This window comes from Manacus vitellinus, unplaced genomic scaffold (genome assembly GCF_001715985.3).
Source record: "Manacus vitellinus isolate BGI_N305 unplaced genomic scaffold, ASM171598v3 scaffold_18_pilon, whole genome shotgun sequence".
In the NCBI taxonomy this organism is placed as follows: Eukaryota; Metazoa; Chordata; class Aves; order Passeriformes; family Pipridae; genus Manacus; species Manacus vitellinus.
Window position 1 is genome coordinate 1,410,421 of NW_021939324.1, and position 16,186 is coordinate 1,426,606.

Here is a 16,186-nt window from a genome sequence, read left to right on the forward strand (position 1 = left end):
AGACACAAAGAGGTTGGGAAAACGAGATGGGATAGAAGAGGCAGGAGAACAAGTCCTCAGTGCTGATCAGAGCCCTAGTCATGGAAACCTCACATTTGGCCATCTGTCATTTTATTTCTCATCAAAGACAAAAATCTATAAATGTTTTCTGCTAATCAGATGATAATGTAGATGGTCTATATGCAGTGAATTAAAGCTTCCTAATAACAAGACATACATCAGGAACAGTAAATTTTTATTGCAAATTATTATATATTGGAAGGTAAAGTACAGTGAACATTTGCTTTCTTTTTTGCCTTCAAAATAGTTTTCTATCAATTTTTTGTTATAGAAGGGCAATAAAAAGTCTTCTTATCCCTAACAGACTAGCAGATATTCAGATAAAACTAAATTACCAAAATTTGACCATGTATGGTTCAAGACATTATTAAGCAATAAAAATGCATGAAACAATTTACAGGATATCAATAGTTTTCTTGATACTTATTCAGACCATTGCTAATGACAGTAGCAGTGGACTTCCAATAAAAGTTAAGCCATACTTCAGAAAGAGAGGGAAAATGTCTCAAGTTGTGCCAGGGGAGGTTTAGATTGGATATTAAGAAAAATGTCATCATTGAAAGGGTTGTCAAGAATTGGAACAGGCTGCCCAGGGAAGCAGCTGAGTTGCTATCCTTGAAGACATTTGAAAGGTGTGTAGATGTGGCCCTTAAAGACATGGTTTAATGGTGGACTTGTGTTAGTAGCTGAACTCAATCTTGAAGGACTTTTCCTACTAAAAGATTGTATGACTATAAACTGAAAAAGTTACTAATTGCATTAATTATTTCATAATACAACATGCTACAATGACTCTCAAAATTAAAGACAGAAGTATTAATCCTAAATGTTTGTCCCTGCTTTTCTTAGAAAAGCTAACAGACATATCATTAGTATTTATAAACATTACTAAGTTTTCATGTAGGAATGTCTGCAGGTGATAGGGTGAGACCCATGATCAGGATTTGAAACACGTGCATTAACATTTTTGTTGGTCTTTGAAGTCAAAGGTGGGAAATTTAGCCTTACAAAATAATTCACCCAAATAAAAAGGCTTTTTAACCTTCTTAATGAAAAGAACAACTAAAATCATCACAAAAATAAATGTAACACATAAATCTGTCAATAAATCATAAATAAAAGTTTTCTGAAGACTGACACACAAATAGCTTTGGCAGATAAAAAAGACAGTATATTTCTTTCTAATTTATTATTTAAATAACAGTTAAGGACAATTTTAGCTGGAAATAGTAAACTTACTCTGAAATTATTAGTAAACATAATCTGAAATTATAAGGACCACAATTATTCAGCAGTGACACTCAACTGTAAGCAGTAAGAAAAACACATGTACTAGTTACACTGCAGTCCTTCCAATCAATTATATCAGTGACCAACACAATCTGAAAATCTCTTTTAGCATGTATGTTTGCAATTATTTAACCTTCTGAGAGATATGAGCACTCTAGACATTTCAGTTCAGTGTCAAACAGGTCAGCTCAAATCCTTGATACAAGAGAACGTGAACAGCTAAGCACCAGGAATATTGTCAGTATGCCACTGCATGCAGAGTCTTTGGATGAAAGTCCACTGCAGCAAGGCTGCTCTGCATATCAGGGACACGACTGCAAGTAATGGTACAATATTACTTACAGCCATAACAGAACCTGTACCACCACTGAAATGACACCGATTTGTTCCTGCATTAGCACAGGAAGCCCATGACAGAGCAAGGAACAGCACTTTCAATTTCCAGGACAGCACAGGTTAACTACTGAATCATTCTTAATTTAATCAACACACTCATGTCTAGTTCTAACGAAACTGAACAAAGAGAGAAGAAATTATCTTTTATGGCATCTTTTCAGAAAGATGTGAAAATATCAACAAATGAATGTTGCTCTTTATCAGGCCAAAAATGCAGAGCAATAAGCAGGCACTGTATACACTCAGCTGGGTGTGAGGAGTGCAGCTCAGGGGCATTTGCTGATCTGTGCGATAAGACGCATGTACTGGTAGCATCTCCGCCTTCTCTCATCTGAGAGATGATGTTAAGGGAAGAACAGAGATATAAAGTGTCTTTTCAACAGCAGTGTGAAAATCCAACACATGAGGTAAGATGATGTGAAAGGAAAAATCTGACACAAGGCCTTTCAAGTTAAAGTTGTTAAGCACTGACTGCTGCAGCTGGGAACAGTGTCAATGTCAAGAGCCAGACATCTTATGTAACTCTCTAATTAGTCTTCAGAACATCTAATATCACTCAAAAATAAAGAGGTGACACTGCCATCTAAAAATAAATGCTATGAGTAAATCTTTGCTCTGTTGCAGCTAGAGCCAAACTGACATTCCTATCAGTGGTACCAGTATCTCATCACTGGCCTCAATGCCACAGTGAACACAAATATAGCATACTGGCAGGAGTCCCTGTCCTAAAACCTCACCCGGTGACATCAAGAAAATTTGCTTCTTAAATACAGCTCTGACTTCAGGGGCAATTTGGTGTGTTTGCAACTTTAACAGTGTTAGCAGTGCAATTGCATTTTTATACTATGAAAAATAAAACAGGAAGGAAGTGATAAAAGGAAACATTTTCCTTTGCCACCAACAGCATTAAAGGGGCTAGGCAGAGCTGGAAAGCCAGGTTTCTCTGACAGCCCTTACAAAGTTGATCATTATTCTTCTATTTTTCTCCTAATACCGGTACTGCTTTCAGTGGAATTAGGAATCACCTTGCAACAACTGCCCCTTTTAGGCACAGATAGAAAGAAGTAATAGAAAGATACTTTTCCGATTTAACTGATTCTTACAGCACTGAAGTAAGAAATGAGGACATAATAATCTCTTACCGGCTTGGGGTTAGCCGAGAATCCAGGCTGCCAGACTTCATGGTAATGGTGTCAGTAAACAGCACATCTTTTGCTGGAGATGCCAGGGCTTCTGAGTGAGACAGTGAAGGATGCATCCTCTGCTGCTGTAGGCGCTTTAGTGTAGCATAGCCAAAGGCATCTCGAGAACTTGTGTAGCTGAAGTTATAGTCAGCAAGACTTTTTATCGTAGCAAGTGAAGGAGCTTTAAGAGACTGGGCTCTTCGGGGAAGGGTATGAGAAGACCCTGGTGGTACCAGGGATACAGAGTTGGATTTTGAGAGAGGCAGGTGGTTAGACTGTGGTGTTGAACAGTGACTTGGTTTAACTGTTTTTGTGCTTACCACAGTACTCAAACTTCCACAGTCAGTATCTACGTTTGTAGTGTCCACACCTACAGTCTCCCTTGAAGGGCTGGAGCTCATTGAGCTTATGCCACTTGTTGTGGTATCTGTATTAAAACTTAAGCTACGACTCTTGAAATGTGTTTGTGTAGTACCATCTCCTATCAGCCTTTCTTTGCTTGTGTTTTCCCTATGAATTTCATTTCCAAGACCTTTTGGCAGCTTCAGATCATTTTCTCCAATACTTGGGGTACTATCAGTATCTTCTACGTGTTTACTTCCAACAAAAGAAGTTTCTAATCGTAAAGTCTGGATTTTTGGAACTCTGAAAACAGGGTTAAATTCTTCCCCAGCAGGAAAGTCTATGCTACCACTAGGTTCTGTTACTGTACGATTTCGCCTCAGGCCTGATTTACTGTCAGATGATGTCAGCTTTCCTCCTTTCGGATCACTGCTACTTCTGTGTTTTTTATTAGGTAGAGTAAGAGAGTTTAGAATGCGATTTTTCACAAGTCTACTAGAAGAAAAAAAAGGAAAGGGACTACGGTCTTTGTCCTTTGAAGGTCCAGGTCTGTCATAAAATATTTGTTCTGCATCTTCAGTAATATCTAGAAAGAATGTACTGGTGGAAGTACTACCAAAACGGTCATCCTCCATGATGAACATACCTGAAATTATATGAGACTTTGTCACTGCAAATGGACATTTCTTCAGAGTGTAGAAACTATGTTGCAAAACAGGAAGCCATTCTATAGAAGCTAAAGTGTGAATCTATGCAATTTACTGCTACTTTAATTCATAATTTTTTTCTGCATATTGTAGTGCAAATTAACTACTTGAGGAGTATCTGAGGTGAAGGTCTCACTGCTTCAAAAGAAAAGCCACGCCATCTTATTTCAGTACAAATATCCACCTACTGGGATTACAACAGAAGCACTCCTTTAATGATATCTAAATATGATATACTTCTGGATTTGAATCCCAGCTACACACAGCAAAAATAAAATGCATTAGATACTCGAAATACACAATGATTTAAATACAGCAATACTTTGTGTATGTATGTACACCTAGAGAATACATGAATCTATTTTCTAGAATATTCCTTTGACTACAGCCAAGTGTATCTTTATACCTAAGCACAGAGTTTTCTGCAGCATACTATAGCAACACTGATCTTGGTGCTTTTCTTCAAGTGTTTATTACGCCATACTCTTTTATGGAGTTTTCCAAAAGCACTATATGCCTTTGCTAACCTGTTGTCTATCTCCCCATCAATCTTACCACCTGAGGAGATGAGGCTACCTAGGTAGGTAAACTGCTGGACTGATTTAAATAAACACTTGAAGAAAAGCACCAAGATCAGTGTTTACAGAGCCATAGTGCTGTCTACTCTCTTATACGGTTACAAATCATGGGTCGTCTACCGCCACCACCTGCGACTCCTAGAATGCCTCCATCAACGCTGCCTCCGTACAATCCTAAACATCCACTGGTCAGATTATGTGACCAAAACATCTGTTCTAGAACAAGCAGCAGTCACTAGCATTGAGGCCACGTTGCTGAGAATTCAGCTGTGCTGGGCAGGGCACGTCTCAAGGATGAAGGACCACTGCCTCCCTAAGATTTTGCTTTACGGTGAACTTGCCTCCGGCTGCTGCAAGAGAGGAGCCCCGAAGAAAAGATACAAGGACTCCCTGAAACAACATCTCAGCCTTGGCCATATTGATCATCATAACTGGTCTACTCTGGCCTCAAATCGGGAGGCCTGGAGACACACCATCTACAACGCTGCCGTTTCCTTTGAGAACGCACGCAGGATCACTCTGGAGGAGAAAAGACAACGCAGAAAGAATCGTGTCTTACAGAATACACCATCTAAGGAGTCTTTCTGCTGTGCCTTTTGCAATCGGATATGTCTGTCTTGTATTGGCCTCATAAGTCACCAACGTGCCTGTAACAAACGTGGATAGAGCCTTCCTAAATCTTCGTTCGTGAAGCCTAGCCACGATAGAGTAAACTGCCAAGACTTGACATAAAAAATTAATAACTTACCCTAATCTTAAAATTTCTTCCTTCTACACCAAATGTGAAGCTAAGATACTGTTTAATCCCTCTCACTTGTCTGCATCTCTTTGAATGCATATAACTGTCCTCTTGCTTGCACTCTTTTTACTGCACTATCAACTCTTTTTACTGCACTATCACCTTTACACCATTTGCCTGAACCTCATCCTGCCAGAAGGTTGGTAAGGACACCAAAATGTCATTTTATCATGGTTTGGGGCTTTTTTCCATTTGCTTTTCTTTCGTTTGCTTGTCTTGGTGTTCTCGTTACTTACTTGAAGGAGCAGATTCGCTTTCACTGTTGTGCCTAGAACTGGTGGACTCAGAGTTCAAGCTAAGAGTGCTGGGTATAGAAGAAAGTTCATTGCAGAGCTGCTCCATGTCATCAGGGACCACTGGCCAAGGCTGTCTACGACTGTGTCTTACTGCATCCCAGTTGTGATGCTTCAAAATGTCACATCCTTGTTTAGTTTTGGCTATTAGACCAAGCACGTAGACACAGGTTCTGTATTTAACGTACATATAGAAAAAAGAGCATCAATAATAGCATCTCATTTAACTAACCTTATTTCTCTCTTGAAAGTTTCAAAACAATTCAGCAGAAACTTCACAAAACTGCCAACTAGTATACTGTTAATTTTTATTTGTAAATCACTGGAAGCTTAAGAAATGCATTGAAGTATCTGAGAACTATTCAAAAATAAAAACTAATTCTCACAAGAGCCTTATTACATAAAGTAGAAAAGTACCTTTTGAAAAAAAGGACAAACACTAATGCAATAGCAATATTAGGCAAGATACCATCTATTTATGCTTTTAAAGATTCAAAAAGATGTTCAATAAAAATAATGAAATTATAAATTAATTTTCACAGACATAAGCAGCAAATATTTTTTTTTAAAAAGGAGAAGAGTAGTATGTATCTTTTTTCATAGGTTTCATTTGTTTACTGCATTTTCTTTCAGACTTCTTATACAATTCTACTGTTACATCAAACTGAGATTGAGTATCAATCATCAGTGATTTTTAATAGGTGGTTTCCAGTAAAGTACAAAAATACACTCATGTAAACAAGGTAAAGCTATTTGAAAACTGATGGCAACTACCATCTGGAAATTTTATGTATAAATCAGATACACATACCCTCTAACAGACAGAACCTCACAATGTTGAGCAAGTGCCATTATATCTGGAATTACATTCTCCTCTTGAAGCAAGTTAAGACCCCAGTTTGATGATCCAATGTTGCCCTGGAATAAAATTTGTCAAGTAAGTTTTGATCTTGATGTCATCTGCAGCACTGTCAGTGTAAAACTTTGACATTTTTGTTTTTTGATAGAGTTTCAAACCATATCTTCTCAAAGCAATTACAAGATTGGAGCACCCTGTCTGCATCTTCTAGTTGTGCAAATCCAAAAAAGGACTCAGCACACTATCTATAATACCTCAATCAGCTCACAGTTACAACTACTATGTATCCCTCACTTTATCACTTCTACTACACTCTGCAGTATGATCTGGGTTTATTCATTTTATATTCCTCTTACACAGCCAATTTATTACAAGAAAGAAGCAGGTGAACAGTTGATGTGGCAAAGCAAATTTAGAAGTGTAGCTTGGATTCACACCAATAATAGGTTTTTGCCTGTCTCAAGTACCAGGCGTGCCATGACTGCCTATATTCTCATGCATCTACACTGGCAGCCAACTTTCTTCCGAAAATATGAGGGACTACCACAGTGAATACATTAAAATCAGACCACAGCAACTTGTAACTACTGGTTCCATACTAATATTGTTGCTACATATGGCAATGTGGAGGTTTTTTTGTTAAAAAGAAAAAAAGACAAAGCGATTATTAAAAAACTCAGAACAAAACAGGTGCAGTGAACCACTTTCAACTCAAAGTCCAGTTATGGTACAGATTCCAACTTGAAAAAATCACATACTTTTTGACAAAAACCCTAATTCATTATTTATATGAAAATTTGCTTGGTTATTTCAGAACCAAGAGTCATAACTAAACAACTGCAAAAGGTTTGTAAATCTGTTACTAACCAAAGCCCAAAGGGCTGCTTTCAGCTGCTTAATTCCTTCCCATTTATCCAGCATTGGGGAACGAACAGTGTAACTTAGATCTGTAACAATACTCTGAAGAAGAAAAACAGAAGAAATTAAGTCAAAAATGAAAAGGAGATCTCAGTTAAACAGGTTCTCTTGCATTTATAGAAAAAGTTAAAGCACTTATTTAAAGCATGTACCCCAAGATGAACAGTGGTAATTCTGGAATTATAACCATAAATTAACAGCCGTGATAATGCAAGAAGAAAATCTAAATGAAATCACTGATTGCATGACATTATTTCAGATTTTATAAAGACAAAAGATTAGTCAAACTAACACACTGGAATATATAAGTTTTCTCTTGAACTTTTCAATGATCATAATCAAGCACACTTTGAAAGTAAATTTAAGCAATTATGAACTTAAGGTTTTTCTTTTTATATTTTCAGAATATTCAAAAGATTCTATTTCCTCACCTCCATATTTTTGCATGCTTAAAAGGATAGGCACAGTTTTACTGCATGTATATTTGTCAATATACAATTCACAGAGAGTGAAAAATTTTTACCATTTATGAATTGCTTTCCATTCTAAGATTTTGCCAGTCATTTTAAGAAAAATGTTACAAGGTACTTTGCTGACATTTCAGCATCAGGAAGGAATTTAACATGAGACTAAATGGCAAACACTTTCACAACTTAATCAACAACAACCTAATCAACTTATTTTGCAATGACCATTTAAATGCCATCTCTTTCAAGACATATTTAAAAAGGGTTACAGTGATCTTTAAAAATATTTTAAGTTATAAACAGTTATTATCCTCACCTGGGACTCCAATAAATGGCAGCCTGTTTTATGGTGCACCAGCTGGCCGTAAAGGTGAACTGGCAGGTACACATGTGGTCGCTGCAATCTGGCAGAAAGAGAAATCATACGTAGGTTTCCCAGCACTTCTAATATTTTCTTTTACAATAAATTACGCTGCAGCGTAATGCAATGAGTTACTCTTGATTTTTTTCAAATGAAGAGAATTCTTTAGAGGCATTTACAAAGGAATTGACTATTTTGAATGGAAAGGATCTAGCCCAACTGCCTGACCACTTCAGGGCTGACCAAAAGTTAAAACCCATTACTAAGGGCACTGTCCAAAAGCCGCTTGAACACTGACAGACTTACGGCATCTACCATCTCTCTAGGAAGCCTGTTCCACTATGTGACGATTCACAACCCTTGTGATAAAGAAATGATTCCTTATGTCCAGTTTGACCCTCCTCTGCTTCAGCTCTGAATCATTCCCACGAATCCTGTCACTGGATATCACGGAAAAGAGATCAGTATGTCCCTCTCCTTTCCCCTCCTCATAAAGTTGCAGAGAGCAATGAGATCATCCCTCAGCCTCCTTTTCTCCAAACTCGACAAATGCCTTTTAATAATTTCCAGTGTAACCTTATTCATAATTTTTCAGAAACCCAGTTTAGACTCATAGGTCTTCAGTTTTCTGGGTCTCCCCTTATGCCCTTCTTGCAAACTTGAATAACAGTTTCTAGTCAGCAGGGACTTCCCCAGGCTCCCAAGACCTTTGACAGAGATGGGTCCTGTGACAACATCAACTAGCTCCCTCAGTACTCTGGAAGAAATCCCACCAGGTCTCATGGTTTTGTGAACATTCAGCTGATAACAGCTGGTCCCTTACAATTTTAGTGTCCACAAATGGAAAGTTACATTTCCCATACTTGTGGACCTCCAACTCGCGACCAAGGTCTATCAATATTGCTACAGACTGAGACAAAAAACACTGAATATCCTTGTTTTTCCTTCATCCCTACAAGTCAGGTGACCATCTTTGAAAAGTATTGATCCAATGTTTTCTTCTGAGCTACTCTTGCCACTAATGCACTTAAAAAAGCCTTTCTTATTGTATGACAGAACACTGGTCAGTTTCAGTCCTGAATGAGCTCTGGCCTTTTGTGCCTTCCCTTTTGTGCCTGCTTACGTGAATCACAGCTTTATCATCTTCCTGTGAAGCCTGACCTTGCTTCCAGAGATAATTTCATTTTCTTTTCCTCTTGAACTCCATGAAGAGTTCCCTGTTCAGCCAAGGTGATCTTCTGCCCTGCTTGCTTCACTTACAACACAATGGAATTGTCTGTTCCTGTGCTTCTAAAATGCAGTTCTTACACAGACCAGCACTCATGGAGTCCTGGGCCCTCAAAAGGGTACTCTGCTAAATAGCTCTCTTGAAGTTCCAGGCAGCAGCTCTGCTGTCCCTTTTTTCACTATACTGAAAATTCTCAACTCAACCATGTCATGATCTTTGTGGCCAAGAACATCACATCTCCCACAAGTCCTCCTGTATTCACAAACAGCAAGTCTAGGAGGGCATCTTTCCTAGCTGGCTCACTGAGTACCTGTGTCAAGAAGGTACTTCCTACAGACTCTGAGAATTTCCAAGTTTGCTTGTTACTGCAGTATGATATTCACAGTTGATGCCTGGGAAGTTGAAGTCTTGTGTAAGAAGCCCATAAGAACAAGATCCAGAAATTTCTCCTAACTGCCTATTCAATGACTCATCAGTGCTAACATCCTGGCTGAGCAATCAGTAGCAGACACCCACTACATCTCCTTTATTTCCCATCCCCTTAATCCTACCCATAGGTTCTCAATCACATCATCACTAATTGTATAATCAAATCTCTTCCTTATATATAGAGTGACGCATCCATCTGCTCTGCACCCTCCTAAACAACCTGTATATCCCTCCTAAACAACCTGTAGCCCACCATCCCAGCAGTCCAATCATGGGGCTCATTCCACCAAGTCTTGCTAATACCATTGATATTAAAGCTCTGGGAACTGACCAGCACTTCCAGTTCATCCTGTTTGTTTCTTCTACCATGTTGTAGAAGTATTTCAGATAAGCTCCTGAGACCTCTGTGTTCCCAGGAGCAGTGTAAACTGAAACCCTGTCGGTATGCCCCTCCTTCATACATTCTAGTTTACAGCTTTCTTGATCAGTCCCACCAACTTATGCCTCAAGACTCACTTTCCCAAACTTACCTTTGGTTGCTCCGACGAACGTAGTTATCACCATCAACAGGTTTGCGGTATGTTGTAAGTGCTTCATTAAGTTGTTCTTCAATCAATTCAACGTACTTTAGGTTATATTCCTATAAGAAGACAAAGGTTGACACAATACATTTAGTGGTTTATGGTCTCATAGCATGACACTTTATAAGGAAGAAATAATTAAAGTGCTCCTTAAGGCTGGCTGAATTTTTTTATAATTTGAAGGTGGGGCTCACAAAAATTATTGCACTCCATACATACAATGAGTTTGCAGAGTCAACAATTGACTCCATAACCATTTCAGTGAATTTGTTAAAAAAAGGAAGAAAATACTTCACATCTGACAAACTCAAATAATCTCAATAGACCACCACGCATTTCAGCACTCCTTGAGAAGTGACAGTTAAACTAGTAAAAAAAATTGCCAATGGGAATGAGACCAACCACTTATAATCAATTACAAAAACAAAGTAGGGTCTGGAGAGTTTTATTCAAGTTATGGCAATTACGAATTTTTAATGGTCTTGTGTTCCTCTTTACTTCCTAAGAGAGTAAAGCAATTCTATCTTCGTGAGCTCCACATTTAACTATAATTAGCAATAACCAGAGGTAACAGCTATCTTGAAAAGTGGCATTCCTTTGCACACTCAGCTAGATAAGACCTTACAAACCAACCTCTTTCAGGAAGTCATTACACTCTGAAATACTTGCTGAAATAAAGCCCTCGGTAAATCAAAAGCCCACAGGTACAGAGGACCTACGCAACTCTAAGTCCCTGTCAACCTTTTTCAGCAAAACCGTTAAGTCACTGAGGCAATAAATATATTTGCATTAGTCAGGCACATACATTAATATACAATATTTTTAAGGATCTCTGGCTGCCTAAACCCACATTCACACCATTCCCCCTCCTGATATCAAGCACACTTTCTTCTTAGCATTACCTTTTGCCACTTTTCCATCTGTTTTGTTACATAACCTCTTTCATTTAGATAAGAAAATCCCTTTGGGATGGACAGAAATCTGTAAAATAACATCAGACAGTTACCACTCTACTTTAAAAAAAAAAATCACGCAATTTGAATAGAAAGGAACACTTATTTGTTTTCACGGTGTGAAGTCAAACACAGTATTCAACATTTACCTTAGGAGTAGAAGCAAACCTTTGTCACCAAGATGAGAAAGAGCTGGTTTCATTTGGATAAGGGCATGAAGATTGGCCTAAAATAATTAAGAACACATAAGGAGTATTTGAGCACTATGTTATTCTGAAAACTACAATAACTACATCAATCTGCCAGCAATGAAGTAGCAGGTTTTTCACAACAGGAAATATTAAACAGCACCAAATGTATCCTGATATTACCAATTTTAGGTACCTTTTGTCATTAAATATATATTACGTCACAAAAAATATCATTAACAAAACAGCTGAATTTGTTGCAATTCTTATTTAAAATACGCAGACTCCAGAAGTCTGCATTTTCCTGTCAATCATACCGCAGTGTTTTCATCAAAGGGGTCTATAAACTATTATAAGTCCATCAATGAGAACCAAGACAGGCAACCATAAGTAGCTTCTTACATATTTTTACTTTGCTACCAGGGAAAGGGGTGGGGAACAGACTTAAGAGTATCATAACAAAAAGAGGTCAAAAAGGGAAAGGATGCTCACCTTGTCTTCACATGCCTCATCTAGAATATCAAGTGCCTCAGAAGAAATAGTTTTATTTTTATCATGTAACTGGGTCACCAGTAACTCAATCCCCCAGTTGCTGAAGAACTCTACATTAGCTCTCAGCAATACTCGTAAGTGTTTGGTTGCATACAACCTGCAGCTCTGCAAAGCAAGGAAAATGCTTTCTTGAATGGAAGAAAAACAGTTAATGCAGTTAAATAGTTTCTACCTTTTACAAAGACATTTCAATTACCATATCTTGTAGCAAGCAGTTGTGATGAACACCTTATCTATTAAAATTACAGTTTATTAGAGCTATTTCTATCTTATCAAATAGGAAAATCAAGTCTGAAATCACAAGTAAATTGGTCACTGTGAGTCTGCTTGGAAAGCCCTTATGTGAGAGCATCATACAAAGTCATCAGAATTAGCAACAAATATACCTTGCAAGTGGCCAGTGCAACAAGTCTGTAATTTTTGCAGACAACTTTAAAAATCAAATACTAAAACCTCTGGGGAACTTATTTTTATAAATTTTCATTTCCTTCCTGAAAATACTTGGTCTTCCAAACTTCTTAGAAAACCTACTATGAGTTTCTCCAAGTGACAGCATAATCAACCAAGTACCCTGTCAATTTCTGTACTGCTGTTCAAAACTTACTGAATAAACAGCATAAATTGATTAGTTTATCTGTTCAGTGTGGAGAAGAGAAGAGGGTAAAAAACAGAGAGGGGAAGCCCAGTATTGCCTTTCCAGATGAAGGAAAATCCTGAAATGTTTTTACTTTTGATGGGAATGAACAGGAAAACCAGTGCAGAGGACATCTCTTTTCCTCATGCATGAACTACATGAAAAACATAGATAAAGCTCTAATCTGTCAGAAGGTTCTTACTTTTACTATTACAGGGTTTTAAGACCCCTAGAAATGATGAAGCAAGTCAGAAGTCACTGCTCATCTGACTACACACAGCAGAGCATAGATAGGTGTAGGGTAATTCTCCCTCTCCCAGCCACCTATAAGGATAAAATTTGAACTGCAGCACCTGAGGACACACTGGCTACTCTGCTATTTCTACCATGAACTGGCAGAAAGGCAGCTGAGGCAGCATTAATTTGTTTTAGCATGAATGACCAAAGCACATCTGAAAGTAGGTTAAGATGTGCTTCTCCTTCACTGATCTGTAAAGATATTGCTCTGTAAATGTTTTGTTGTATACAGTCACCCCAAAATGCTACTCTCCCCTTCTAATTTCGAGTTGACAAGAGAAACTAATTTTTATTGTTTGGAGACACTCTCAGGGAATTAAGAATTCTGAAAAAAACAAACCTACTGGAGATTGTCTTTCTCCCTTCCTAAATATAGCTTTTCAGAAATTATGTCAACTCCCATATATTTTTATTGCTTTTAAACAGAACTGAGAACCCAATTAAAAAAACTGTAGTCAGTAAGGAGCCTCACCCTCTTCTTTCAATGAGTCACCCTTCAACCTCAACTATCTTCATTACTTTCAGATTCCACTGTTTATCCATAAGAATCATCTTATCTTTGGCAGGCTCTGAGTTCCCTTCCCTCTTTTCCAAAACACCATGAGACACTTAAAGGTAGCACTTTATTCTTTCTCATATCCACTCTAGAATACATTCTGTCTGTTCAGGTGACAGAAACAACCCCCCCTTAAGTAATGAATGTTTGCCTAGTTATATTTCAACTTACTAATTGTCATTTCCCTGACATCAACGCTTGCTTGTCTAATAATATTACAACTTAAAAGTTCAAGAGTCTCCTCTCCCAAGTCCATGTAATTCTATTTTATTCCCACTCAATTTCTTTGATTCAAGAGAACAAATCCCAGTGACTATTTCTGGACAACCCCTCATTCCAGGAGCTACAGCTTCTGCTCAGTTCCACCACACTGAGTAACCTCAATCATTACTAAAACAGTATCTTCTACCAGAAGGTTAACCTTCTTTGTAGAGCTAGAAATACAGATTTCTGTTTGTGATAGCAATGCCTTCACAATTAACTTAGGATGTCCACTGACCTAGACAATAATGTTACACTTAGTTTATACATACTGAGACTTTAACCCCCTTCACACACAAGAGAAACCTCTAACTGAACAACTTTTCTTGAGCACAAATACAATATAGGGTGTGAAGTTCACAACAAATTCAAAAGCTAGATGAGTAGGAGTTTCATTTCCCAGAATACAAAAATAAAAACCTTCCTGTATATATAATAGCTTAAAAAATAAAGTCATACACCTTGAATAACAAAATAAATGTCTAATGGCATCTAAAGGAACATACGTTGAACTGAACTTACATCAGTAGCTGCTGTCAGGATTTTAGAAAGGATGACTCTTGCCAATCCATCTCTGCTATAATCCAGACTAGAAACAGTCAATTTTAACAAGTGATCCTGGTTCTTCAAAGAACAAAGGTTAAGAAGACTGGAGGCAGAAAAGGGAGGAAGAATAAAATTAGTACTTGAACTCACTCAAACCTGTTTATTTATTCAAGCAATAATTTAAACTTAAGCACTTTGAATTATCCTTCCATATGAGGTATAATCACAAAATTCATTATCATATGAAATGGAGTATCTATAAACTGTTACAGCTGTAAAGTCAAATGAGGACAAAATAATGCACTGAACTGTAAGGGGGTAGGGTAAACCTCAAACTAACATTTTTCTGTAACTGCTCTGTAAAAGTTTTGTCAGCATACTTAAGTGATTATGACTATAGAAATTGTTCATGAAGCTCTGTGAACAATTCTTCATTATGAAACGCTGTGTATAAAGTTTGCCATAAAGTTAGTCCTATTAGCTGTCTAGATTTTATTGTAAATCAGGTTTTCTGAAGGCAGTAAAAACCTTGCTTTCTAATAATCGACAAAACCAACTTACAAAAAATGGAGTACATCCGAACACCTGCATTTCTGCTCGTATTTTAGTATATTTAAATAAACTGGTATTAGTCACTAACCAATTCATTCCCAAAGGAAGGTAAGTTTATCTGTACATGAACAAAATTTTGAACTTCAGAACTTCACTCAAGTATAATGGACTGGGCATTAAGTACAACACATATCAACACATTTCACAAACAGTATGATGCACATCAGTTTTTGGTGGTTTGTGTGTTTTAGGTTTTGTTTGTCTTTCTATTTCCCTACCCCTGTCTTTTCAGTACACTATAATCCTTCCTGAGACTGATCTCTGTCAGACAGGTGTGGATAGGAAAAAATAAGCTGTTTATGCCACAATCATATCTATCTGTTTATTGTGACAGACTAAAAGATCCCTTCTTAAAAAAAAAAAGGGGGATCTTTACCTGCAAGTAAACCAAAACAACTTCAGAGTTCCCAGCTTTCCAGATGGTGGCCCTGATTCACAGTTTACAATTTTCATAACTCTTACAGCGCAAGCACAGCTCAAACAGGATAAAAACACTCACCACTGAAACACATTACATTTTTCAAGCATTTTCACTCCGTGAGGGTGACAAGATAAAGTCCCAAAAAACAGAAAGTAGTGCTGGCTAAGGGTATTTAGTAACCCATTATTTTGAAGACTACGTTCAGGTTTCATTCCCGATGAAGAGTTGAGCCAATGTACAATATCTTTAACCAATTCTTCTAGGTAACCTTGTCCATCCTAACAAAACAAAGAGGAGTAACATCTGTAAGTAACAGAACTGCATCTCTTTTCTGTACTGAAACCCATAATTTCAAATTTCTTAAAATGATACAAAATAGAAATGCAGGCTGGTAATCAATTCAGACTAAAGAAGAAGGTTCAAGGCAAATAAAAGGAGTTAAGCTTGGAGGTATTTTAGGAACTAATTATTTCTTTCCAGGAAAAGGGAAAAGTATTATTCTATGATGTTTTCCTCTGACTTGAGGCATAAAAGTCTTTAGCACAAAAGAAGAAAGGACGTAGAAAAGGAAGGTTATACATAGCAAAAATAATAGAAAAATTACTCCAAACTCTAAGTTGCATTTAACAAAGCTGTTTTTAATAAAATTTCTACATAATCACAGTCATCTTTCT

General features: G+C 37.4%; 1 protein-coding gene across 1 annotated transcript in view; it reads right to left on the reverse strand.

The window, feature by feature from the left end:
• RICTOR (RPTOR independent companion of MTOR complex 2) overlaps positions 1 to 16,186 on the reverse strand; it is a 74,849-nt gene that overhangs the window by 11,265 nt on the left and 47,398 nt on the right. Inside the window, exons 20-30 of the mRNA XM_018070279.2 lie at positions 15,591 to 15,790; positions 14,456 to 14,582; positions 12,126 to 12,290; positions 11,595 to 11,671; positions 11,395 to 11,473; positions 10,442 to 10,551; positions 8,210 to 8,297; positions 7,376 to 7,468; positions 6,461 to 6,567; positions 5,593 to 5,822; positions 2,889 to 3,918 (exon numbers count right to left, since the gene is read on the reverse strand). Of these exons, the coding sequence (XP_017925768.1) occupies positions 2,889 to 3,918; positions 5,593 to 5,822; positions 6,461 to 6,567; positions 7,376 to 7,468; positions 8,210 to 8,297; positions 10,442 to 10,551; positions 11,395 to 11,473; positions 11,595 to 11,671; positions 12,126 to 12,290; positions 14,456 to 14,582; positions 15,591 to 15,790 (2,306 nt within the window). The remainder of the gene's footprint in view (positions 1 to 2,888; positions 3,919 to 5,592; positions 5,823 to 6,460; positions 6,568 to 7,375; positions 7,469 to 8,209; positions 8,298 to 10,441; positions 10,552 to 11,394; positions 11,474 to 11,594; positions 11,672 to 12,125; positions 12,291 to 14,455; positions 14,583 to 15,590; positions 15,791 to 16,186) is intronic.